General features: G+C 38.8%; 2 protein-coding genes across 17 annotated transcripts in view; one reads left to right on the top strand and one right to left on the bottom strand.

Annotated features, from left to right (window-relative positions):
* ZC3H14 (zinc finger CCCH-type containing 14) overlaps window positions 1-4,340 on the top strand; it is a 50,847-nt gene extending 46,507 nt beyond the window's left edge. For 7 of the 12 annotated variants that reach the window (XM_047736578.1, XM_047736583.1, XM_047736581.1 and 4 more), the window contains 5 exons: window positions 326-446; window positions 1,540-1,676; window positions 1,965-2,056; window positions 2,781-2,887; window positions 3,333-4,340. In XM_047736578.1, coding sequence (XP_047592534.1) covers window positions 326-446; window positions 1,540-1,676; window positions 1,965-2,056; window positions 2,781-2,887; window positions 3,333-3,339 — 464 coding nt within the window. In that variant the 3' untranslated portion in view covers window positions 3,340-4,340. The remainder of the gene's footprint in view (window positions 1-325; window positions 447-1,539; window positions 1,677-1,964; window positions 2,057-2,780; window positions 2,888-3,332) is intronic. The other 5 variants (XM_047736582.1, XM_047736577.1, XM_047736580.1 and 2 more) reach the window with 1 other exon arrangement.
* EML5 (EMAP like 5) overlaps window positions 3,794-26,809 on the bottom strand; it is a 170,212-nt gene continuing 147,196 nt past the window's right edge. For 4 of the 5 annotated variants that reach the window (XM_047736562.1, XM_047736563.1, XM_047736564.1 and 1 more), the window contains 13 exons: window positions 25,645-25,743; window positions 21,937-21,957; window positions 17,425-17,598; window positions 16,540-16,748; window positions 13,951-14,108; window positions 12,535-12,649; window positions 11,046-11,234; window positions 10,700-10,872; window positions 9,261-9,423; window positions 8,747-8,850; window positions 8,080-8,233; window positions 7,513-7,613; window positions 3,794-7,228 (listed from right to left, as the gene is read on the bottom strand). In XM_047736562.1, coding sequence (XP_047592518.1) covers window positions 7,192-7,228; window positions 7,513-7,613; window positions 8,080-8,233; window positions 8,747-8,850; window positions 9,261-9,423; window positions 10,700-10,872; window positions 11,046-11,234; window positions 12,535-12,649; window positions 13,951-14,108; window positions 16,540-16,748; window positions 17,425-17,598; window positions 21,937-21,957; window positions 25,645-25,743 — 1,697 coding nt within the window. In that variant the 3' untranslated portion in view covers window positions 3,794-7,191. Of the gene's footprint in view, window positions 7,229-7,512; window positions 7,614-8,079; window positions 8,234-8,746; window positions 8,851-9,260; window positions 9,424-10,699; window positions 10,873-11,045; window positions 11,235-12,534; window positions 12,650-13,950; window positions 14,109-16,539; window positions 16,749-17,424; window positions 17,599-21,936; window positions 21,958-25,644; window positions 25,744-26,809 lie in introns of those variants that run through there. The other variant, XM_047736566.1, reaches the window with a different exon arrangement.

The following is a 26,809-nucleotide window of genomic DNA, read 5'->3' as shown; positions in this document are numbered from 1 at the left end:
CTCTCTCTCACTTTCTCTCTCTCTCATATTTTAATTCATCTCTGAAATAATATTGAGCATTGGAGTTTAGGGTGAGAACTCTGGCTGTAGTTGCAGCATCTCTCTCTGGTTTGCCTCTCACAGTGAGAACTGCAGTCCCCTTCCTGGTGACCTTTTCTAGCAGACTCTTACCTCCGTTAACTAGAATATTGAACTGTTTTGTATGATTGTGACATAGAAGAACATAAGATTTTAAGACTGGGTTTTGAAGGAAATGTATTAAAGGTGTCATGTACTGAATTGATCATAATTAATGAGATACTTTTAATTTTTTTCCCCTTTTTAGCTGAGATGAGTGAACTGAGTGTGGTCCAGAAACCAGAAAAACTTCTGGAGCGTTGCAAGTACTGGCCTGCCTGTAAAAATGGGGATGAGTGTGCTTACCATCATCCTGTTTCACCATGCAAGTGAGTAGCTGCAGCAGGCTGACTCTGATCTTTGGGTTAATTTCTGGATCTTGGATCTTATTCTGTTTTTCTTTTCTGTGGACAAGGTTGATTCGTATAACTGAATGCAATGACACTTCACCATTGCCCTCCCAGAATAGCATCCATGTGTAATATATGTGTGTGTGTTTAGGGGAGCAGGGAGATGAGAGAAGGGTTCTGTACATTTAAGGAGATAGTTCTATAACTGCACTGGTTTGAATGCATTGTGTTCATGTCAATATCCACAGCTTCTAAGGCACTGGGGACAAAATTAGTTACAGTTAATGACAAAACATTTTGGACTTGATGGCATGACCTTTGAGAATGGCTTTTAGATAAAAACAAAACAAAACTCCATGTTTTGACTCCTTTAAGGAAGTTTGGGTGTGAGAATAATATGGATGTACACGGAGGGAGACCACAGAATGAGTCTTTTTGGAGCAGTTCGTTGCATGTATATTATGCTCAGTAGGTTGAGTTTACTTCATATTGCAAACATAGATCTAGCAGAGGAAATGGTATGATTCTTAACACAAAAAACCCTTTTGTCTTTCAGGGTCATGGTTTGAGTTGAAAATCTGTTATTGCTTTAGACTTTGGAATAGATTACTGTGTCCTTTTTTGAAATCTGGCCTCATTTTTTTTTTTAAACTTTTTATTTTTTATTTTTTATTTATTCATTTGAGAAAGGGGAGAGGGAGAAGCAGACTCCCTGCTGAGCAGGGAGCCTGATGCAGGGGTTGATCCTAGGACCCTGGGATCATGAACTGAGCCAAAGGCAGAAGCTTAACTGACTGAGCCACCCAGGCACCCCAAGCCTGGCCTCATTTAAAAATTGAGCTTCCCGGGACATCTGTCTGGCTCAGTCGGTAGAGCATGCAATTCTTGATTTCTGGGTTGTGATTTCAAGCCCCAAGTTGGACATAGAGCTTAGTTGAAGAAAAATTTGAGTTTCCCTCTTTTCTGTTCTGTTTCTCAAAACAAGTAGTGATAGAGTGTAAGGAGCCTCTACAAAAAAAAAAAAAAAAATCATGCACTGAGGATAAATGTGAAAACTGTTTTTGTTTTATAGAGCCTTCCCCAATTGTAAATTTGCTGAAAAATGTTTGTTTGTTCATCCAAATTGTAAATATGATGCAAAATGTACTAAGCCAGATTGTCCCTTCACTCATATGAGTAGAAGAATTCCAGTACTGCCTCCAAAACCAGGTTAGTGACATTGTGCACTACTATAGTAGGTAAAAAATGGAAAATATTTTGTGATTATAAACTGTTTTAAAGAAAAAAAAATGTAAGAGTTTTATAAATTATCATGCCAGAATCCGTTAACCTAACTAGACTTTAAAGAGCAAATGTGCCTATTTGGTATCATTCTGAAGTATTTTATCTAATGAACATATAAATCTTCTCATATTTTTAAAATGGTTTTCATAAAAACATCAGTAGATTGCATTACAAATTATTTTGCCAAATTTTGATCAGTCTTATTTTTGTCAGCAGTTGCAACACCAGCATCACCTTCTAGTAGTCAACTGTGCCGTTATTTCCCTGCTTGTAAGAAAATGGAATGTCCCTTCTATCATCCAAAAGTAAGAATTTTCATTTTCCCAAAAACAATTTAGTGGGAACTTTTCAATTCTGAGGCCTGTAAAAGCACTAGCAAATTGAGTATCTCGTATGTCCATGGTCTTCTCCTGCCCCCTAACCCCAGTCTCTGTTTTTGTTAGAGTTAATATTATGGTCTTTAAGACGTTGAGGTTCTTAGTTGTATGAGCCCCCATCTGGTCCTTTAAGAGAAGAGGTCTGAAACAGGTTAATATTCTAGGCTCTCGGGGGGAAGCTTCCCTTTGCTTAGTTTCCATTCCACTCTACCCCTAAGCATGTGGGTGGGTTTTTTGTGGTGGGTTTTTCCCCCCACCTCATGTCAGAAACCGAGATGATGAAGTCCAGTAGTACTTCCGCTGATGGCTCTAATTTTCTGTGTGCTGACGATTGACAGGTCTCCTCCTGTTTGGTTGGTCAGAGTGCACGCTCTGGCCATCGCTTCCCCCAGCCGCAGCTGGCTGTACGTGAGGGCGTCCGGGGTACGATGGATGGAAGGGATGTTGGGCCAGTGTGCAGGGTGATTAGAAGTTTGTGTTGTATACGGAGGTTCCTTTTGAAATCTTTGACTAGAATTTTGTGTTGGAGGGGGGTCATTTGTCAGGGTTTTAGGATGGAAAATATCTCTTGCCCCATTAAATGTTTCTCTCATGTTGCCCTGTTTTTATTGCTGTTAGCTTTGCAGATGTTGAGATTGTTGTTTGCATTTAGCACTGCAGGTTCAACACTCAGTGTACAAGACCCGACTGCACGTTTTATCATCCCACCATTACTGTGCCGCCACGACATGCCTTGAAATGGATTCGACCTCAAACCAGGTAAAAATTAAAAGTCTTTCTAATGGTTTCTTAGATTTGTAAGTCTACAGATCTGGGGGAAATGATCACTTTGATTTTTGTCACCTGTTTCAATTATACAGTGTCCTTGGAAAATGTTTCCAAATTCCGTTTTACCGGTGATTGCTTGTTCACCTAGGGATCTCCAGATCAGATTTACCTTCTGTATATACACTGCTTACAAATCTCACGTCTGTTTTTTTGGCATCAGTAATGTAAATCATTGGAAGAGAGTTTCAGAAAGCTTTAGTATGGCCTATAAATTTAAATACATGCCATTATTATCTTTTATGTAGCTTTTATATAATTTTGTAAAAATCTGGTATTTACATATTGTACATCTGTAGAACAAATATTGTGTGAAAATACTCCTTAGCTGGGTATGTATGAACATAAAGCAGTTAATTAAAATTTTTTGTTTACTCAGTGAATGACTGTCCTACTTGGCAGAAGACTGGAATTTCCATCTACTGGTGAAAATATTCTGCAAAACTTGTCAAACCTTTGAAACTTGGAATATATTGCTTTCATAATAATGAAGTTTATTGCCTATCTGAAGTGTCTAATTTTTCAAGTTTGTAAGTTTATTAAGTGGTTTTAACATTGGGGTGTTATTTGACTGTGGAAAGACCGTTTAAGGAAAAGCTAAATTCTATTAAAACATTTGAGGCGTGTTTGCACACTGCTATTTCAAGTATCAGCATTTACCCCGTGGTGGTAGTGTCCGTACTGGGGCTACAGTGTTGCTCTGTGTTGAGTGAGAGGAGCATCCTTATTCTAAAAAGTTGGATTTTTATTCCCTTTTCCCAAGGATTATCCACTGTGAAAACAGAGTGGCAGCCCAAAGTGTGGAGGCAGCTTAAAATAGTCATTCAGTCCTACTTTTTAAGTGAACTTAGTTTGAAAGCACGATCATACAGGTGTCTTGGGTTGGGTGCTGCTTCAGTGGATGGTTCTTGCCATCTGGGATAGGATGGGTTGGGTAAAAACGGAATGACAAATGCAAAAAAGATGGACAGTTCCTTAAAATGCTTTCATTTACTATTAACATACACTTTTTAAATAAATATTTTGGGGCTGCATTATCACAAAATTATACAAAATTTTTTTTTTTACAATGCTATATACAGAAGGTATCAGAAAACAGACTTGAACTCACAAGATTATCACAACTGTACATATATCTCACATTCTGAAAAATAACATTTTCAGAACCACAGAAAATTTTTAAAATGTAAAAATTAGATTTAAATAGTATATTTTAAATGACTAATTACAGAACTCTGATGGGTAAACTGCAAAACAGGACTAAACTTTTGACTACTGAGTCAATACAGTGTGATTTTTTAAATAGTTAAGGCAAAAGTGTCAGATGTTTTAGAATTATATAACCAATGGATCACTGATCTTAAGGACTTGATGTACAGCAGTTTTTTAAAAAAATAAGCTAGAAGTTGGTTAGAACAGATCAAATTAATGCAAAAGAGATAAAGACTCAAACATTCTCATGACCAAATTAACTGAAAAAAAAAGTTCATCGACTTGTTATATATCTGAGGGATAACAATGTGTAAAAAAAAAAGTCCATGTTTAAGAGCATCTAAACGAGCAGTTGTTTTTGTGGTCATTGCTTTTCCACTGGGGGAAGAAAGAATTAACCAGTTATTAAACCATCTATAAGTTGCACTTTGCTGTGCCAGTTCCTAAGAACTTGAAACATTGGAAGAGGAAAGTGCACAGGAGAACACAGAGCTCTCACAAAGTTAGGCTGGGGCGAAATGACCATTCTGCTTCATTCTAAAAAGTGGACTCCTCTGAATTTAAGGCATTTGTTCATTCCAGTGCTACTTAAATTTCTTCTACAAAGAAGTAAAGCATCTTAAGTTGTATTTCTAGAAATTTAGACTTCTAGTATCACTATAAATGACATTCATAATTCCACTACAAAGAACGTAAATGGGAAATGGGGCCTAAATGGTTTGGTTCAGCCATTTTACAAGTCAGTTACATGCTGAAGTCAGATATTTTTTGCCATTTAATAAACACTGCCTGGAAACACATTTAAGAGTTCAATGTTACCTTTTAGCTGCTCTGGTTTATGGGCAAGCTAAGGTTAACTCTAGACCAAGTTATCCAACAAATTTTTAAAATGAACCACCATCAAAAAGCATTGCAACGAGGGAGGGAAATAAGGTGGCTAGCAGGTATGGCGCACTCTTGTCACATATTTCTGTACAAAAACAGGACTGAAGGGGCCAGAGCCTCAGGTGACCAATTCAGGAGCTTAAAATACTACACACGAAAGTAATTATCTGTGTCAAAATCTTCATAACCTGTCATGGTTATTCATCTTCCCTTAGCTGATGGCTGGAATAAACAAGGTGGGTGGCGGGAGAACTTAATTAAAATCAATGTGAGTTTTAGTCGCGAAACTGACCAGACATTAAGGCTGGCTACTCGGAGGAATTCAGCAGAGGCATTTTTGTCCTATATCATTTACCTAAGGTTGTAATTAGTGTTTCTACATGTACTGTAATAGAAATGGAATTTCTCCTTACCCAAAAGCTGGGAAGCTTTGGCTCAGAAGGAAAATTGAAACTGCAACAGGCTCAAAGGTGGAGGGGGTGAGTGGGAGTGGTGGTTCAGGGGAATTTAATTTATTGAATGGCTCTTTATAATACACATGAATAGACATTTAATATTAGCATATTCTAAATTTGGGCTTAATTTAGGAGAATCCATTGATGTGAATATGATCTTATGTATCAAGCTTCTTAATGCCTTAATCAGTCTTCAGACACAACTACTATTCAGAGCTTTAAAACTGACCATGTTCAATCACTGGTTAGGCTTTCGTGATATAGTTCAGCCATTTTCTGTTTTCAGTATTTACAAGATGTTGGGCATAAAAAATAGGTATCAGGAGTCTTCACGTCGGGTTGAACCAGACTGAGATTTCCAGAAACCTGTGAGGGGTCTATATAGAGATAATTAACACATTGAAATAAAAATTCATAGGACCAGTAGAGCATCTTAAATTTTTTCACACTTAGAAAAATAGATTTTTAAGTAGTAATCTACATAATCTCCCATCTTTAGGAAACTATGGACAGGCTAAACAGCAAATTCCTGAACGGCAGGTACTGGTCTTTGGCAGCATTAAAGTGAATAGGGATAAATATCTAAGAGTTAAGCCCTATTCCACCAAAAAGGAACTTTAATGGACACGTTTTACAAGTGGACCTGTATTCATTCCTTTTGGAAGTCAGCCTAATGGGGTGGCATACATCTAATGAATAACTTTTCCAGTAGAAAAAAAAGCTACAAAAATTTTATTTCAAGAGCTACTAAATTATTTAGCTTTGTAAATGTGATGTTGAACACTTCAGTCTACATGTTAAACAAGTGTTTCTATTACACTACATCTTTAAATATTCAGTATGCTCTCCCGGTTAAATACTATTGCTGTCTAAAACTTGAACCTGTACACCACTGGAAAGGACTCTTCTCATACTACTTTTTCAGTCATGAGGCTATAATCATGTTTTAATTTTTCAGTTATAGAGATGACTTCTGAAAAGGATCAACAGCTCAAAAATGAAAATGTAGTTATCATATACTATTAACTTGGGATTTGTTCCTGAATGTGAAACTGCCAGGGAAAAAAATGTCATTTATTAAAAAAGAGGTTTATCGATGCTTAAGTAGCATTATCTTCTCCAGTAAAGCGTGTGTGTGTTTCATTAGGGAAAATAATGTTTGCCATTTAAAAACTGTGATCCTTTAGGGTGATGGTGTGTTTCCTTTCCTTATGTAAACACAAGGATAAAATAAGTCATTAAATAATGAACCTTGAAAATAAAATGTAAATCCTAAAAAAGAAAAACAGTTTTGCTAAAGAGAGGATGAAAATTAAGCAACCTGGGTTTTTAAGGTTTTGTTTTTTGAAAGGTGCTGTCCCCTAAGCCTCCCTAGCAGGTCTGCCAAGTTTGCACACTCCCCCAGAATGAGGGGCTGCCTTTCACCAAGTCTTTATTCAATCCTTTTGTAAAGTAATTGTCTGGCAGTGTATGGATTATGGACAGTTATCCAGTGCATACAGCAAATATTTTGAATTTATCTCTCTTCTGTTTGGATGACTCTGGGCATTTATCCCTGTTACAATCCTAAATTAGCACCACTTGCCCATGCAAGGTTTGGTTCTTGTTTTGTTTTGTTTTCTCTTCTGTAATTCTGGTCTCTCAAGGCTGTTAATTTATATAGAGTCTTCTCGGCGTCCATATCTTTCAGTGAGGCATATGTACACATTTCCAGACAAATAAACTGCAGTCAGGAAAGGAAAAAAAAAAAAAAAAAAAAAAAGGCGGTGAGTTCATTATGTTTCTAGATTTTCAGAAGTTTAAGGAGCTTCCAAATCATAAATGTATACGATTTTTCATTAACTCCTTTTATTTCATATTGCCATTGTATGAGACTCCATTGAGCTGGCCAGTTATGCTCCCTTCCTATGTTGTTGGCTTGCAGAGTCTGTCACCTGATAGATGATACTAGATCTCTTAATAACTAGTAAGATAGTCTGTTCTTCTTGGGCTGAGAATGTTACTCACCTGCAGTCGTCACCTCCAGCACTAACAACATGCCGATCACCGCTGGTAAATCGAATATTTGTCACATGAGGTGAATGACCGAAGAACCTTTTGTGCTTTGCCTGAAAAACAACGAGAAAGCTCAGGATGTTGGGACCCTAGGTCTCTGTCATGGGCTGTGAAGAGAGGTAGGCAGTTTGGGCCACAGCCAGCATTACTAATGTTAGTTAATGGATTGGCACCGAATTTGGGCAGTCAGAGGTCTCCAGGCACTCTGAACATTTTCCTTGAAGGAAAAGCATTTGAAACTTCGTAACTGAGTAAAAGGTTTGATAAAAAGGCTAATCACAGCTTTATTGGGATAGTTTGCAAAGATGGTGTTACTTGGCATGGGGAGATGATTTCTAAAAGCTTTTACTTCAGAGTAAGGGATTTAGGAAGTTTTGAAAAGATTTTAGGAACATAAATGTTTCCAAATCAGAAGACGGTAACATATTTAGGTATTACATTATGGGGGAAGAAGTACTAATGATCAGATATCTAAACTAGTAAAGCTACATAAAAAACCAAAACCAAACAAAAACTTACAAATTTTTCAGAACACGGGAAGTCAAATAACTTAACCATGCCAAAGTCATCTCCTGTTACAAGGCTGATTCCTGAATGAGATACGCAGGCACAGTTGACATTGGCTTTCTCAGTGTGTCTGGACCAGATCCCCATAACTTCATCCCCTAGAATACTAGAGGGAAGGAATTAAAGAAAATCCACCATAGCAAACAGATGTACCACGCTGAAAAGGTCTTTTGTTAATTAATCCCTACTTAATTATGTTACTTTAAAATTAAAAGATGCTTATGCTTTAGGAATTTGATGGATTACAAAAGATGACTACTCATGGTTACCTGTTAAACAACAAATTGATAAGGTTCCATTTCTAATAACTGCAAGATAGCATTCCTTTAGATAATACAATTGCTTAATAGTAGCCAGTATGTGGTTTTATTGCTTGTTATTAAACCGACTATGTTAAAGAAAATTATCAGGGCCTCTTTAAAGGCTTTTAACTTTGATAAAGCATGGGACTGTGTTCAATGAATAGAAGTTCCAGCATAAACCTGTCATCATCCTCTTAGGAAGAATTCAAGATAAGTAGCAAACATAAAACTCAACTACTGTTCCCTAGTGGAGTGGCTCTAACTGTTGAGCAATAGGATTTCGCAGTTTTCCTGGCTGACCTTCAGTCACTTCTTACCTAGTCCATGTAGCCCAAGTGATCCTATCCATGGTGGCCTGATCCGTAACAGGTTTTCCTGAAGGCACTTCATAAACGTGTCGTTTATAACAACCAGTGGAGACCTTGTATCATGTTAAAATGGGACAAGAATTCCATTATGTGAGAGACACATCAGAAGGCTATAGGATAACTGGCAAAGTGTGCTATTTGATTTATATTTCTAACATTATAATATTAACCATGACTACAAAAACCTGTTAGAAAAAATGGAGAAGAGGACTAGAAAGAACAGGATATTAATGCAGAAACAGTGAAGAGTAAATAAAGGCAAGAGTTCAGAAGCTCTGGAACTCAGGAGTTTTTCAGAAAGTTATCGGCCAGTGTGGGGCTCGAACTCACAGCTCCGAGATTTAAGAGCCAAAGGCTCTGCTGACTGAGCCAGCCAGGCATCCCTAAAACTCATTTGTAAATGCGTCCACTAACAGTATTAGACAGCTTGTGTAAACTGGCTTTTCTGTTACTGGTACCATACCTGGAGATACCTGCTATCTGCAGAGAAGTCCATTTGAATGACGAAGCTGGGAATGTCCCTGCAGTAGCTGATTCTGGTAAGGGTGGGGCCCAATGTTAAGTCATAAAAATCCACTGAGTTCTCACTAGAGCCCACTGCCAGAAACCGGGAATCTGGACTAAATCTGGAGAGGTAATAAAACACGTGAAAGATGCATTAGACCCACATTAAATCCCAAAAACATTTAAAACCAGTGACTTGCTTTCTGCCTCTCAAACACAAGTATGTGTGTGATCTGGCCTTAAGTAGATTAACCCAAAGATACAAGATTTACTCAAAATACACACAACTGATTGGTATATTGAGATTTTATGTGTGTTACATGAAACAGAAAGTTACATTTTACTACAGTTTTAAATGGCTCCTGATTCTTCATCTGATTCCTTTAAAAAGATCTAAGTTTTGAAAAAGCCACTAACATATACGTAACTCTTTCAGTTATATAATACACCAAATTTACCAAGATAGGATTCCTTCATCTGGAAACAGACCAGATTAATTTGCCTTAGGTTACAGATGAAGTGACACTACCTGAAGTTTAGGAGTTATCTTAAAAGACAAACACGTGCCTAGTGGGCACGGGAAATAGTATGGGACAATTCAGTTGAGGTTCTTTAGGAAAATGGGCCTGCAGGAAGTTTATATATTGAAATTCTGAGGAAGGTTTCATGTGTAAAAGGGTTTTACTAATGAAAAGAATACAAGCTTTTAACAACTGGGTTCAAAAATCTTGATCACACAGAAGTACTCAGTAAATGGTAGCCATTGTCAAAATAAGCTTACACACTGCAATGTAAACATTCAAGAATTCAGAGTCTGGGGCATATTGAGGAGTATTAGTTTTTTTTTTTTTTTTTTAATATTTTATTCATTTGAGAGGGGAGCAGCAGAGGAACAGGGAGAAGCAGACTTCCCACTGAGCAGGGAGCCCACCAAGGGGCTTGGTCCCAGGACCGAGATAGTGACTTGAGCAGAAGTCAGGCGCTCAACTAACTGAGCCACCCAAGTACGCTGATGAGTGCTCATTAACTGAGCGACTATATATTCAGTTGAGATGTGCGGTTACGACTTTAATTCTCCAGGTTGACAACTTACAAAGTACAGATGGCTCTCTTCTGTACAGTGGAACATAATTCTTGGATGAATCAACTTGCTGGACACGCCCAGTGTGATACTAACTCGTCAAACATTCCCCAAGTACAGGCCGTTATAAGGCACCATGGTTGGTGCCAGTGGACAGATAATGCAGCAAGCAGTAAACGAGCAAACGAACAGCCACATTCCAGCGTACAGTGGAGGGTGTCATTAAATGCTACAGGCACCAAGAACCGGTTTCCACGTGTGACCTGGGTCGTTTAAGAATGTACATACTAAAAATTCTATTCCACTTGTTGACTAACCTGATATCGTGGACCGCACACCGTCTGTCTCTCTTCTTTCCCCATATTTTTAGAGAGCTCACCAGTAAAATAATAAATTCTCCATTTTTCATTCCAATAGCCACCATATCCCCTTCAGGGCTGTAACACACGGTACGGGCAGCATGTCCCAAATTCACTTTGTTTAACATCTTCTGCATAAGAACCAAGAGTCATAGAGAACTACATTAAATAGAGTACTTATAAAGTAAACCAATTTCTTTTCAAAATTCTTAATATAATTCTCAAATAGTTATTTAAGTGCTAGCAATTTAGGACTTACACTGTCCTTAGAAATTCTAACTTTAAGAAAGAAAACTGTACCTACTTTATCAGCAATATCCCAGAGTCTCACTGTCCCATCTTCCGCAGCAGAAAGGAAAAAATCCCGGGAAGGATGTGTCACCAGTCCCCAAATGGGTCCGTCCACATGGCCATTAACTAGAATATTACATGCTGCATTTTTCTCTCCAACTTCGATGATCTCTGCGTTTCTTGTCCCAACTAGGATCTTGCCCTAAAACACAAATGGGACCAATACATTTAATGTACTACAACAGTTGCTTTCAATAACTTAAGAAGGACCCTACTGACCTCCTTTCAGAGAACTTTCTGCTGTGACTGCTCTAGGAACAAGTCAGGCCTTAGCTCCTGCGGTTTCCTTTGACTAGAGGCACACCCGCAGGACCACTGGGCTGGGCTGCCTGGCAGAGTCCGTGCAAAAGAACACGTGCTTTGAAAGAAATGTGATCTTTCACAAGTGCTCTAGTATCCCAGCACCTGGCTTTGCCAGTCAGAGTTTGAACTTGGCCTCTATTTTAAGCTGAAGATTTCCAAGGAGGTGTAAGTGCACTGGGATACAGGAAGGAAGTACTGGATTTTAGTTAAGGGGGAAGTATAAATAAAGGTAAGTTTAGTGGTATATATACACAATGGAATACTATGCAGCCATCAAAAATGAAATCTTGCCATTTGCAATGATGTAGATGGAACTAGAGGGTATTGTGCTGAACGAAATAAGTCAATCAGAGAGAGACTGGTTTGGGGGGTAGGGAGGGAAAAAATGTAACAAGATGGGATCAGGAGGGAGACAAGCCGTAAGAGACTCCTAATCTCAGGAAACAAACTGAAAGTTGCTGGGGGGAGGGGGGAGTATGAAGAGGGTGGTTGGGTTATGGACACTGGGGAGGGTATGTGATATGGGGAGTGCTGTGAAATGTGTAAGCCTGACGATTCACAGACCTGTACCCCTGGGGCAAATAATACATTATAAATTAATAAAAATTTTTAAAAAGGTAAGTTTAACCAACGAATACATGGACTGAGAATAACACATGTGTATGACTTATAAATAGACTCACTGCAAGTTCATGCATGGTCAACATTTTTTATGGTAATGGGTATTTAAAAAAAACAAACAGATGGGGCACCTGGGTGGCTTAGTTGGTAGAGTGAGCCACTCAATGTTGGGGTCATGAGTTTAAGCCCATGTTGCAGGGGAGAGTATTTAAAAAAAAAAAAAAGACTGCTCTAATCAAAATGCATTGACTGGCAAGAAATTCCACTTCTGCCTACCACAGCTGAACTAGCAGATTCAAGAACACACAGAGACTGGCCTAGAGTACTGAGAAGAGCCCCCCGCCCCCCGCCCCATCCTCTGGCTGGCCCGGCGCCGGAAGCAGGGGAGGCAGAGGAAGGCCGACAAGCAAACTCATCTTTTCTATCATTCATCAAGTTCCAGAGGGTGAGAGAACCCCAAGAATAACTGTCCTCTACTTTCTGCTGCACCGTAATGGCTCAAGGAACATCCTTCTTACTTTGCCTCTGCACACAGAACGAACACAGTCAGTGACTTGTCCGGTCTCGAGCCTGAAGGCGCGGCATCGCCTCAGCTCCTGATCCCACAGTTTGACTGCTCCTCCTTCTTTTGACCTAGTAACAACCCAAACCAAAATAAGCATTTATTAGCTATTCCAAATAATTTTTGAAACAAATAAGTTTTATAAGCAGAATAGAAAAAATTATAAGCAGAATAGGGTAAAAAAGGCCCCAATATTAACTTTTTACAGCAATTTTAAGATACACGGTACTTCATTCAGTTTAAACTGATTTTACTTCATTTTTCTGACATAAGCATAATCTTACCTAGGTCCCACCCCCTACATAATGTATTCTCTTGATTAAGGAATTGTGTAAAATAATGTGTGACGTTAAAATGATAATGAAAATGTAAGGCCAGATAATAAGATTACAGATGCTGTGCTATAGACGATATTTTTAACGGCCAAAAGGTAAGCACCTTTCCTCCCGTGATGAAACCACCCAACTCAGCGGCTGCCCACAAGCAGAGGTGTGCAGACTGTGTGGCGTGTGGGAAGCCCCAGCATCAGAGTAATATGGAAAAGACAGAATATAGCCCACTTATGGTTTTTTCACTTGGGAATCTGAAGAATGTAAAATTTTATTTTCTATCTGTGAGATGAACTGCTTGTCTTGGGACAAAAACATGCCCATGTACTATAATGGTCTCCTTCATGTGAAAGACAAAAGCTACTGCATTTGTGCTTCATACCCGTAAGGCTTCTCTCAATCCTTTCTGGAAATGTACTGCCTGGACGCATAAACACTGCATTTTCACATGAATATGTTGGCAGAAAATCAATTCTAAGTATCTGGCTTCTGGGAGGTTTTCAAAGCAGTCAGAAAAAGGCCTTTCCTCAGACTTAAATTTTTGAAGCCCTGTATGACATCATTTTATGTCACAAGTTTGCCTCAAGGAGACGCAAACAAGGCAGTTTGTTTCCAGCATCCTCTCATCCTCTGCTGAGACAGCAAGTGTCCGTCCAGACAAAGAAGGGAGCAGGCGGTCCAGGTGCATCCTGGGTGTGAGGGCAGAGATTCTCCCACGGGTCCCCTCTGGCCTAGCAAATACGTACACAGGATACAGACATGACGAAAATCAGTTCTCTGTGTGCCTCACTACTACCTCAAAGAAATTCCTACCCTGATTACTGGGGTCTAGGCTTCTATATAGTATGAAAAACAACTGCAAGTGACTTTAAAGACCAGCACTTAGGAGTCAACAAGAAGGCACATCAGAGGCAGTAAGAGTGAAGCACAGGAGGAAATGCAGAGGGGATATTCTAGAAAGAACTAGAATAATGAACTGCAAACCACAGGCCAAGCCCAATACACAGACACACAGTGAGGCCATGCACAGGAGAAGGACTCACGGCCTTTCCTTGCCGCCGGTTACAATAAGGCCGTCCCGCAGCGTGGTGTACATGGCAAACACAGGCCCGTTGTGAGCTCTGGCCACGATTCTACACAAAATGTGATCTTTCCACACACAGACATCTCCACTGATAGTACCTGTAAACGTCAAGTTATTCTGAAAAGGAGTGGGGAAGGGGGAGATAAACTCATCAAAAGTTCAAATAGAGATGAAACACAATTCTCTACCATAAGTGTGGCCTCCCTCCCACTTGGCCCAGTGGAGGTTTGGGGGAAAGCCATGGGCAGGGACCAGAAATCCCTAATGGCTTTGTCACGGCCTGCTGTGCGGCTCTGCTGCACGTTCACTGGACTGACCTCAGAAAGATTCGTAACCTCTAGGAGGAACCACTTTTTTACGTGTAAAATGAGGGAGTTCAGGCTCCAGAGTCCCGTCCATTTCTAAAATATCATTCTGGTTTATATCATCCCTTTGTGCTGCTTCCCTTCAGCTGCCCGAGAAATAACTTGAGGTCATTAGTCACTGAGAGTAAAAGAAAAGTAGGAACAGGACGTGAAAGTAACTTTTCACTAGGATGGTATTTTATCACGGAAAGTAAAACTGTATAGAATTCATGAATAGGACAAAGCTGTGGGAATTTTTAAGCTTCACTAATTCATGAAGTTATATATGAAATTAATGTCTGCCATGGCATCTTAAAATAGCAAAGTCAATGTGATACAAAATAAGATAAATTTGATAAGGTGCCAAAAGTAATAGCACTTTAGATCACTCTGAAGATTGCAGTCCTACTTCCTTTATGTGAAGACTGGAGAAATTCTGTATCCTGCGCTATTGTCATCCCTTTTAGCTTCACTGTTGGAGCCAATGGCATCAGATCTTTCACCAGAAACAATAAGGAAAGAACCGATAGGAAATTTAATTTTGAATTACAACAAAACAAAGGTTTTCTTTAATCTTTCTGAGAATGCTATATGGTTGGTATATTAATTTCCCTACAACAATTTTTTTTTAAGTCCTCTCTACCCCCAACGTGCAGCTCGAACTCCTGACCAGGGGGATCAAAAGTCGCCCGCTCCAGGGACTGAGCCAGCTAGGCGCCGCCCCATCAACGATTTAATGGGACTCCGAATTCCTCAGCATTTATGCATCTTCTCTGTGCCTTATATTTAGATAACACTAATTACACTTGTCATCTAGAAGCATCACGAACCCCTGCCTTACCTGCAGCTAGAATGTGAATGCTTCAGGTACAGAAACCAGTATTTTACCTCCCTTGCTTTTAGCCCCTTGGCAAAGAGGATGTGCAAAAAGAGCCTGACCGGACATAAACCCGTCTCGCTATGTAACGAAACACCCTGATCGTACTGTTGCTTCAAACCTCCATCAATTATGACTAACATTTTAGTCTTCGAGTTTATTTTCTGTCGGGCATAGGCAACTGGCTACATAAGAAATTTTATCCAGGAAGAAAATTAATCTACACAGACAAATTAAATGCCAGAAGCATATGAATGAGTGATTTTTTTCCTGCTAGATAGTGATTACTGGTCTTACGTAATGAAGGCCCAAAATGTTCAACGGAAATCTGACATGGTACAACCACATTTACAACGGTCTTTTTCTCGAAAACATGTGCTTAAAGTTTCTAAAAGTATAATTTTCTTCACATTACATACCCACATAAACATGTTAGTAAGGAAATCCACTTAGGTTTTCAATGCACGGAAGGATTTAAAAAGCCTGGGCAGGGTACCGAGTATTAAAGGAAAGCTGTGGACTGTGATCCGTCAGCCCAGATGGGATGGGGGAGGGGCGGGATAGGCTCTCTAGAACACTCTGTGCGGGCCAGGAATTGTGCTCTCCTTCCTCCTCAGAGTGAGCTGAGTGAGTGGAGTGAGCAGCACTGGCCCAGAGCACTTCCAACTATGTGCTAGGCAGTGATTTACGATGATAGAAAGCAAAGGAAATCCTAAATAAACCCCATCACCACCTTAAACAATAGAAAATAACATTTCCTGATTCATCTTTCTGTATTCTGACCAATCTTTAGGATTATGAGGAACAACTAGGAGGACAGAAATTTTAGGAGTTTTAGGGTGACAATGACAAAATTATTGAAAGCTTTTAAGAATGGCAATGGCCTCAGGACTCAAATGTTGCATTAAATCCTTCACCCTCGTTAATTTTCTTTCCCACTGTCTCATTTCTGAAAGTATCAGACTCTGAAAGGGGAAATGTATGCATGACCAGGACATAGGTAATGATTAGTGGGTCACAATGCCATAGAAGGTTATGGTGGCTTATCTATTTAAAATAAGAAAATTGAAAGTAGGGATGCCTGGTTGGTTCAGTCGGTTAAGTGGCTGCCTTCGGCTCTGGTCCTGATCCCTGGGATTGAGTCCCATATAGGGCTACTTGCTTGACAAGGAGCCTGCTTCTCCCTCTGCCACTCTGCCTGCCTGTGCTCGCTCGCTCTCTGACAAATAAATAAGTAAAATATTAAAAAAGGAAAGAAAGAAAATTGGAAGTAGTCCAATTTCTGTAATTCTGAGATACGCTAGCACATGCATTTTAAGAGACATACTGCACCAAATGCAACAGCAAGCATGGTCTGCATCCGGGCATCTTCCACTGTGCTCAGGAGCCCTTTTTTGCTAAGAAGAGCCCTTCCTGCCAGTGTCCAGAACTTCACGTGTTTGACTCCCACAGAGACAAACTGGGAATCTGAATCTGGTCGGAATTCGGCCACAAAAATACGTTGGTTGTGACCAGCTCTGCTGGCAATTTTGGTACCTGATTGGGACAACAAAATTAATGAGGTTAGTATAAGATGCCAATTTTTACACAATCAGTTGTTCAAAATATATAGCTCAAAAAACAAATACTTATGAGGTAGCATGCCCCTCGCACAGCTACCTAGCAATCATAGGACCTGTGGAAAGGGTCCTTCTGACGGATTTTCTCAAGGGGTATGTGTATTAATGGGAGCTTTATTATCACTGAAGGCCCATGCCAGATTTTAGAAATTACAGCTTACTTTCTTCTGTGTGGCTCTGTGAACTTCGCTTTTTATAGCAGCTAGACATAAGCTATAGAAAAGTTTTGTCTAAAGTTAAGTAATATTACCCTTTTGATGGTCATTATCACAATATACTTTGTTTCCATCCTTGACTAAGACCCTCCATAACCAACCAAATAATAATTGCAAAGAGACTCACATATGTTTTCTTACTGAAAGGAAAGAGCAGTGAATTGTATATAGTAGTAATAACTTTCATTGATGTATGTTTTGTGAGCTGCTTTCACTGAGTTTTTTAAGTGGAACATACCAAAAGTAGCATCAGCTGTGTACTGTAGAGGCTAAAATAAAAAATGGTTTCATCACTAAGGTAAGGCAAATGCTAGAGAATTCATATTACTCTAGTATACTTATTGTTTTTGTAAATTACAAAAGGAAAAAGAACCCTACCTTCCTGCCATCTCCAGATAGTAACTGTGTGTTCTGGGTCCAGCCCCACAGACAGCAATAGCTTTCCAGTAGCACTGAAGCTGACTGAACACACCCCCTTTGAATGGTAGCATCTCAGTACAGATAAAGTCTGCTTGTTCACTGCATCCCAGATGTGGATGGAAGGAGCTGTAGCTAAATAAAGATAAAATCCAAAAGTTATAATATGCCTACTGCAAATGTTTCCATTTCGATAGCTGATGCGTGTTTTCTGAAACATGGAAAAGTATGGGCCAAAGTAAGACTGTGTACTTAATAAAAAACAGCTCAAAACTAATACTAAATTCAAAAAAAAGAAAAAAGAAACACTCATAGATACAAAGAGCTGATGGTTGCCAGAGGGGAGGGTGGTGAGGGATGGACAAGCTGGAGGAGAGGGAGTGGGAGACACGAGGCAGCAGAACCGTGACGGCATTGCACGTGCGGTCACAGATCGCAGCCACGCTCATGGCGAGTGCAGAAGAATGCACACACTTGACCAGTCGTGACACTGGACACCTGAAACTCACCTAACATTGTGTGTCAACTATACCTCAGTTAAGAAATTGTAATAAAAGAGAGAAAAGGAAAGAGGAAGGAAAAAAAATGCAAAATACTTCTTCAGGCAATAGTTCAAATTGCATTTTTGAGAAAATAACATTTAGACAAAATTAGGCAATCACAAGCTTTAAACTAGTCAAAAATAATGCATGTTTTAGATATGTGTTAAATTTTAAAAAATATTTTGCTTAGTTATTTGACGGGGCCGGGTTGGGGGTGGGGAGCATGGGAGCACAAACAGGGGAGCTGGATCGGGAGAAGCAGGCTCCCTGTGGAGCAGAGAGCCTGATGCAGGGCTCGATGTGGGGCTCAATCCCAGGACCCTGGGACCATGACCTGAGCAGAAGGCAAACGCTTAACAGACTTGAGCCACCCAGGCACCCCTAGATATGTGTTAAACTTTTACGTAATTATGTGGAGAAATATACAAATATTGTGCAATAATTAAATATCAGATTATATTCAGTTATCTGAATGCTATCTTTGTTACTATTAGTTACTAATGCTATTCAATATCTTATGTTATCTGAAGGAGAGATGAAAAAGCAAGCATAAATTGAGAAAGGCAACTGAATAGATCTCAAAACAAATTTTCAGCCATATAGACAGATATTTGGTAAAAAGCTAAGTTCATATTATTTTATAAGACAGTGTAGTTTTTCTAAATAGGATTTCAGGGTAGAAATAAAACTGCTTAATTTTTATTTTTATTTTTCACGATTTTTTTTTAATTAAATTTTTTTTTAGTAGACCCTACACCCAATATGGGGCTTGAACTCATGACCCCAAGATCAAGAATCACATATTCTACTAAGCAAGCCAGGCAGCCTTCTAAAAAAACTTTTTTTTTTTTTAAAGATTTTATTTATTTACTTGACAGAGATCACAAGTAGGCAGAGAGGCAGGCAGAGAGAGAGAGGAGGAAACAGGCTCCCTGCAGAGCAGAGAGCCCGATGCAGGGCTCGATCCCAGGACCCCGGGATTATGACCTAAGATGAAGGCACAGGCTTTAACCCACTGAGCCACCCAGGCACCCCTAAAAAAAGATTTTAAGTAATCTCTACACCCAACATAGGATGTGAACTCACAACTCTGAGATCAAGTGTCGCATGCTCCACCAGGCACCCCAAAACTACTAATCTTTCAAAAAATTATATCTGTTGTTATTTATCCTGTGTAGCCCATTTGTGCTGTTTAAAAATTTTTTCCCAGCTCTTTGTATTTTCAAAGTCAAAAAGTCAGGGCTTTGTATTTTCTTCATGAACTGTAGCCTACAAAAATGAATAGGTAAGTCAATTTGGCAGCTAATTCAGTTCCAGAACATAAGTACTTACATATATTTTAAAGATTTTATTTATTTATGTGAGAGAGAGAGAAAGCACAGAAGGAGTGGGAGAAGCAGACTACCTGCTGAACAGAGAGCCTGACACAGGGCTTGACTGCAGGACCTCAGGATCCTGACCTGAGCTGAAGGCAGTTAACTGACATCCACCCAGGTGCCCCAGAACATAAGTACTTTTAGTAAAATAAGCCAAATACTAAAGTGCATTTGTTTCAAATTATATATCTGCTTGTGTTATTGTAAAAATAGAGACATTTCGGTTTCCAAAGAAAACATTCTGATAAATTTAGACTGTTTCGTATACCATTTACAATTTATAGTATACAGTGATAAGTCTGACAGGTTTTCAAAGTAATTAAAATCTATTAACCCAGGAATCTAAGATCACTAAATAAAAATTGTTCAAAGATTTATGCAACTGTAAGTAATCAAGACTGCAGACTTGGGTGCCTGGGTGGCTCAGTGAGTTAAAGCCTCTGCCTTTGGCTCAGGTCATGATCCCAGGCTCCTGGGATTGAGCCCCGCATCGGGCTCTCTGCTCAGCGGGGAGCCTGCTTCTCCCTCTTTCTCTGCCTGCCTCTCTGCCTACTTGTGATCTCTTTCTCTGTCAAACAAATAAATAAAATCTTAAAAAAAAAAAAAACTGCAGACTTTAAAGTGTACCATATAGGGGCACTTGGTGGCTCAATCAGTTAAGTATCCGGTTCTTGATTTCAGCTTGGGTCATGATCTCAGGGTCATGCAGTTGAACCTGTACCAGGCTCCACACTCAGCACAGAGTCAGTTTGGAACCCTCTCCCTTCAGCCCTCCCCCTGCTTGTGCACGTGCACTCCCTCTCTCAAATAAACTAAAGAACAGTTTACCATGTAATAAAATAGGGTATTTATGTGTGAAAAACTGAACATAATAAACTTAAGTACTGGACTAAAACTAGAATGTTTTTATTCAGTAGAAGTCAATGGATATGAAGGACGGGCAAATTTAAGTATAGCAGCATCAACAGGAGCCTCGGAAACTATGGAAAGAGCCCAGATATCCATTGACTGATGAATGGATAAAGAAGATGTGGTATATATACACAATGGAATATAACTCAGTCATCAGAAAGAACGAAATCTTGCCATATGCAATGCTGTGGATGGAGCTAAAGAGTATTATGCTTAGCAAAATGTCAGAGAAAGACAAATAACCCTATGATTTTCTTCCTATGTGGAATTTAAGAAATAGAACAGATGAACATTTGGGAAGGGGGAAAAAGAGGGAAGCAAACCATAATAGACTCTTTTTTTTTTTTTTAAAGATTTTATTTGTCAGAGAGAGAGGGGGAGAGAGCGAGCACAGGCAGACAGAATGGCAGGCAGAGGCAGAGGGAGAAGCAGGCTCCCTGCTGAGCAAGGAGCCCGATGTGGGACTCGATCCCAGGACGCTGGGATCATGACCTGAGCCGAAGGCAGCTGCTTAACCAACTGAGCCACCCAGGCGTCCCACCATAATAGACTCTTAATGACAGAGAATAAACTGAGGATTGATGGATGGGGGTCGGGTGGGGGATGGGCTAGATGGGTGAGGAGTTTTAAGGAGCACGCTTGTTGGGATGAGCACTGGGTGTTGTATGTTAGTGATGAATCAATAAATTCTCCTAAAACCAATATTATACTGTATGTTAACTAGCATTTAAATAAAAATTTGAAAAAGAAAGTATATACTAGTAGATCAGTCTATAATTTTTTGCCAGTAATAAATATTTTATAGGTCCTTCTATAACATAAAACATTTTTACATGTTCACAAAAAGCACCTCTCAGCAGTCCATATACTTTATCTGCCTAAATGTGATGAGGTAGATAATGGATTTCAAGGAACATCAGTTTTGTCTCCAAATTTCATATCTCACAAATGACAAGGACTTTCATTTATCTACAGTTTAGATAGCAAATAATCTTAATTACTGAGCTTTTCAAGCTTTCCAAGAAAGTTAAATGAAATGGTAAGGAGTATATACCTGAAACTTGTGTTTTAAAACATACAGTATGAACATGGCATAGGATTACCACATATTCAGACTGTTCTGAACTTATATCAGTAACAGGATCTAAGATTTAAATCACTACAAATTTTCAAGGCCTAACTTACTGAAGAAAGATTAAATTATGTTCATTAAGTACATTTTATTTTCTCCTATGATTAAAAAATGGTCATTTAGGATACCGGAGTAACACAGATTGTGCTCTCACTGCTCCCCTTCCTACAAGCTACCAGCTAATGGGTGTCTATCATGGGCCAGGCGTGTTACAGGGACCCATCTAGGCCCCACTTCTAGGCAGATGTGTCTTCCCATGAAGTCAGTCAAGCCCTAAGTCACACACACCTCAGAGCTGGCAGAGCCAACAGAGATGTGCTGTCCTCAGAATCCATTCTGTTCTTGGCTTCTTCCAAGTCTTATTGTTACTGCAGATAGGGTTCAGTACCATGACATTAAAATGATATATTTTTCATTAAAAGAATCCAAAATAGGCTCAAGTACGGAATTACTCTATAAAAATTTGTACTAAACAATATAACTAAAACAGAAAATGATGAATTTTCCTTACCTGACATGTCTGCTAAATCACCTACAATGGAAAGCAGCAGAAAAATAATTATCCATAAATAACTTAAAAGCAAAATTTATAAAAATTCAATTATCACAAAATAATTTTTTACACAACATAAATCATAAAGCATTATATGCAAAATGAATTTTATTATGTTGCACTGAGTAAACTGTAACTGAAGCCATTCATTTCAATTATACATATTTATTTACATTTAATGTATATGACCATTATATGTATACATATACATATAATACATATCATATGTATCTTTGGATACATCTTAGATTACAAAATGCTCTGTTAATAGACTGAAGTTTTAATGTATCTCTCCTTGGCCCTGAGTCCAAGATTCTAGCTAAGGGGGAAAAAAAAGTTTGAATGTAACTGGCTAAAATACCACAAAGCAAGTATTTCCCCTATGACCTATACAATTTTTAACCAAGAGAGTCATAAACATTTTAGACAGTGTTTTGTGTTTTTTGTTTTTTTAAAGATTTTATTTATTTATTTGACAGAGAGAGATCACAAGCAGGCAGAGAGGCAGGCAGAGAGAGAGAAGGAAGCAGGCTCCCTGCTGAGCAGAGAGCCCGATGCGGGACTCGATCCCAGGACCCTGAGATCATGACCTGAGCCGAAGGCAGCGGCTTAACCCACTGAGCCACCCAGGCGCCCCGAGTGTTTTGTGTTTTGCAGGTATCATACAAGCTTGGCAGGCAAAGTAACTACTCATTCAATTTTCTTTGGGGTCAGAAGAGAAAAAGTTTCTCACTTTTTGGTCTTAAGTCTATCTTATACTTCATTAGCCCTCAGTTAAAAAAAAAAATGTATCTATTCTGTGGAAGGGTACAGTGGGGCAAGAAACAGGGCTGCACATATGATCTAAAATTCACCTCTGTACTGCCTGCACTCTGACTTGGAAGGACAGACACGGGGAGATAATTAGCCATTCACATTTCCCTACAGTGCTACCTTCCAAAACAAAAGGAATGTGTACACGAAAATAGACTCAAAATGGATGAAGGATCTCAATGTGAGAAAGGAATCCATCAAAATCCTTGAGGAGAACACAGGCAGCAACCTCTTCGACCTCAGCCGCAGCAACATCTTCCTAGGAACATCACCAAAGGCAAGGGAAGCAAGGGCAAAAATGAACTTTTGGGATTTTATCAAGATCAAAAGCTTTTGCACAACAAAGGAAACAGTTAACAAAACCAAAAGACAACTGACAGAATGGGAGAAGATATTTGCAAATGACATATCAGATAAAGGGCTAGTGTCCAAAATCTATAAAGAACTTAGCAAACTCAACACCCAAAGAACAAATAATCCAATCAAGAAATGGGCAGAGGACATGAACAGACATTTCTGCAAAGAAGACATCCAGATGGCCAACAGACACATGAAAAAGTGCTCCACATCACTCGGCATCAGGGAAATACAAATCAAAACCACAGTGAGATATCACCTCACACCAGTCAGAATGGCTAAAATTAACAAGTCAGGAAATGACAGATGCTGGCGAGGATGCGGAGAAAGGGGAACCCTCCTACACTGTTGGTGGGAATGCAAGCTGGTGCAACCACTCTGGAAAACAGCATGGAGGTTCCTCAAAATGTTGAAAATAGAACTACCCTATGACCCAGCAATTGCACTGCTGGGTATTTACCCTAAAGATACAAACGTAGTGATCCGAAGGGGCACGTGCACCCGAATGTTTATAGCAGCAATGTCTACGATAGCCAAACTATGGAAAGAACCTAGATGTCCATCAACAGACGAATGGATAAAGAAGATGTGGTATATATACACAATGGAATACTATGCAGCCATCAAAAGAAATGAAATCTTGCCATTTGCGACGACGTGGATGGAACTAGAGGGTATCATGCTTAGCGAAATAAGTCAATCGGAGAAAGACAACTATCATATGATCTCCCTGATATGAGGGAGAGGAGATGCAACATGGGGGGTTGAGGGGGTAGGAGAAGAGTAAATGAAACAAGATGGGATTGGGAGGGAGACAAACCATAAGTGACTCTTAATCTCACAAAACAAACTGAGGGTTGATGGGGGGAGGGGGTTGGGAGGGGGGGGTGGGGATATGGATATTGGGGAGGGTATGTGCTATGGTGAGTGCTGTGAAGTGTGTAAACCTGGCGATTCGCAGACCTGTACCCCTGGGGATAAAAATATATGTTTATAGATTAAAAAAAAAAAAAAAAGGAATGTGTACAAATACTGAATCATTAAGTTGTGCACCTGAAACTAACATAATGTTACATGTCAATTATATCTCAATAAAAAGGGGGAAAAGAAAAGAGGGACAAATTTCATGAAAGATTGTATTTGTGACCACAACATTTCTTAATCAAAAGAGAAAACCACAGCCCTAATATATTAAGCAAAGCTGCTTAAAAAGGGGAAAGAAGGGGAAAGAAGGAGCAAAGCTGGAAAATGGAAGAACCATTCCTTCTAGAATTCTATTCACACTATGCAAATTCCATTAATGCAGAGATTTTTATATCCCCCACACAGAAAAATACCTTGTGCATGGTATATGCTCAGTAAGTTTGTTGAATAAATGAATTTAGTCAATAAAAATTAACTGAATAACTAGATGCCAAGAGGTACGAAACTAGGCTTTCATGACCCAAATGGTAACATGATCTTATTTTCTGTGCAGAGTAAAATACTCTGTGCAGAGTAAAAATAAGACTTGAACTTTTAAAAATTTAATTCAAAAAGGGCCTAGACTCAAAGATTAGAATCCTTTGTATGTAAAGCATGAAGTATCAGTCTACTTCTTGTTAAAAATAGAAAAATTTACAGAAAGGAGGAATACTAAAGTGGTGTAACTGTAGAACTAAGCAACCCAGAGATCAAGCTGCTGACTGATCAATTTAGTACCTGTATGAAAAAGAAGATATTAAAAGCATAAATTATCCTATCCAAAAGAAAAAGACACCTGGAAAGCTGGTTTAGCAACTGAGGCCCACCAAGATCCAACAATCCCAATGATATCAATCATTTTTACAAAGTACACCAGAGTATAAAATTCTGATTGACCAAATCTGTTATGTAGTATTCATAGTGATCACTGATTGGTAGATAATGTTCTAAACAGACCTGCTATCTTCTCATCGTTTTGCTTGCAGAATGATATCCTTTGAGATTTTTAAAGAGTTAAAAGAAGACAGCAAGACAGGTGGTTTTAAAACAGCTGACAACTTAGATCAATGCCAAAGAAAAGAGAAAGCAGGGAGGATTTACCAGCATGGTCACATGGCTTCTCTCTTCTTTCTAGCTCAACCCCAGCTACCCCAGACATCGTGGCCCTGTCAGTCTAGTTACTTCTTGGCTCCCCTTATTTACCACTTTCTCCTCAAATTCTTCCTTTCTGCTTACTATGTTATATTATACCTTTTTGCTGATCAGAAATTTCTATTAAAGGACTAAATCCAACTATGTCAATCACCATAAAATAGTTTATTAATTCTGAACTGTCTGCACCAACTGAGATAACCAAAGTAAGAGGAAGGTACCTGGAAGCAAATAATATGGTAAAAATGGGTGTGTGTTTTATATACAAATAGCAATTTTGAACAATACACAAATTTTACTTTTGTTTCCCTCTAGGATATTGAATTAATTTGAACAATATAATTACTTAAAGTTGCTTCTTTTTAAAATATAGAAACATACCTACTTGGCCAGTTGCCACTATGTTGATAAATTTGGGATGCTGATTTACAGTGAGGCACAGTATATCATCATTATGTTCCTGATAAAAACTCTGAGTCCCTATTAAAAAAAGAATATGAGAATTAAAACTGAAAATTTAAGGTATAACAGCCTAATGCATTTATCCAGAACAATGAACTGCTCTGTTTAACGTACTTAATACATATTTTTTGACACTGAATATGTGCATGTCATCATAAAGACAGAAAAATGATTCAGAAGTCTTTAATTGGATAGAGTCCTGAAAGGCATAAACCATGTAACACAAGGCTAAAGACATTAAGTGCCAAAAGAGTGTTAAAGATCCAAAAGCTATGGAATTATTCTTATTGTGGGCATATGGCACTTCTGGACTGACATGACACACTTTGTAAATGTGAAGGTGGGTGGGGAAGGGCATTTCAGGTACAGAAATACTTTAAGGTACAAAGACCAGAAAGTATTAAGTATGCATATATATGGCTCATTTGGTTGAAGTGTAAGGTCAAGAAGAAATCTAGAAATGTGGCTGGAAGGGCAAATTGGAAATAGAATGATAGAGGACCTTGAATGCCAGCCTATGAATTTTGTATTTATTCTGTAGTCAATTAGTACTTGAGTACTTATTGACTTGAGTACCAATAGTGGTACTCAAGAATTTTGATCAAAGAAGTCATGTGATTTATCTAGTAGCACTGATAGTGAAGAGACCTTAGACATGATCATAAAGGTAGAGAGAACATAGGACATTATGTCCTTAGGACATAATAAAGGTAGATTTGTGTAAGTATAGTGGAGAGGTGGGAAATGAGGTCAGGATGATAGGTTGTAGGTCAGGTCCAGATTACAGAGAGCCATCAACCCGAGGTCCTCCAAAAAGCAAAGCAATAAAAAAAAAAAAAAAAAATATATATATATATATATATACACACACACACACACACACACACACACACATACACACACACACACACATATATATATAAAATGACATTTACCAGATCTAATAGTTTAAAACTTCTCTTCAAAGTGAAATGTACTTCATAATATATATATATGAATGACATTTACCAGCTCTAATAGTTTAAAACTTCTCTTCAAAGTGAAATGTACTTCATATTTTCCAGGGCTGAGAGTTGAGTGACAA

Source organism: Lutra lutra, chromosome 7 (assembly GCF_902655055.1).
Source record: "Lutra lutra chromosome 7, mLutLut1.2, whole genome shotgun sequence".
NCBI lineage: Eukaryota > Metazoa > Chordata > Mammalia > Carnivora > Mustelidae > Lutra > Lutra lutra.
Note: the sequence above shows the minus strand (reverse complement) of the source record. Positions and strands in the feature narration are given on the sequence as shown.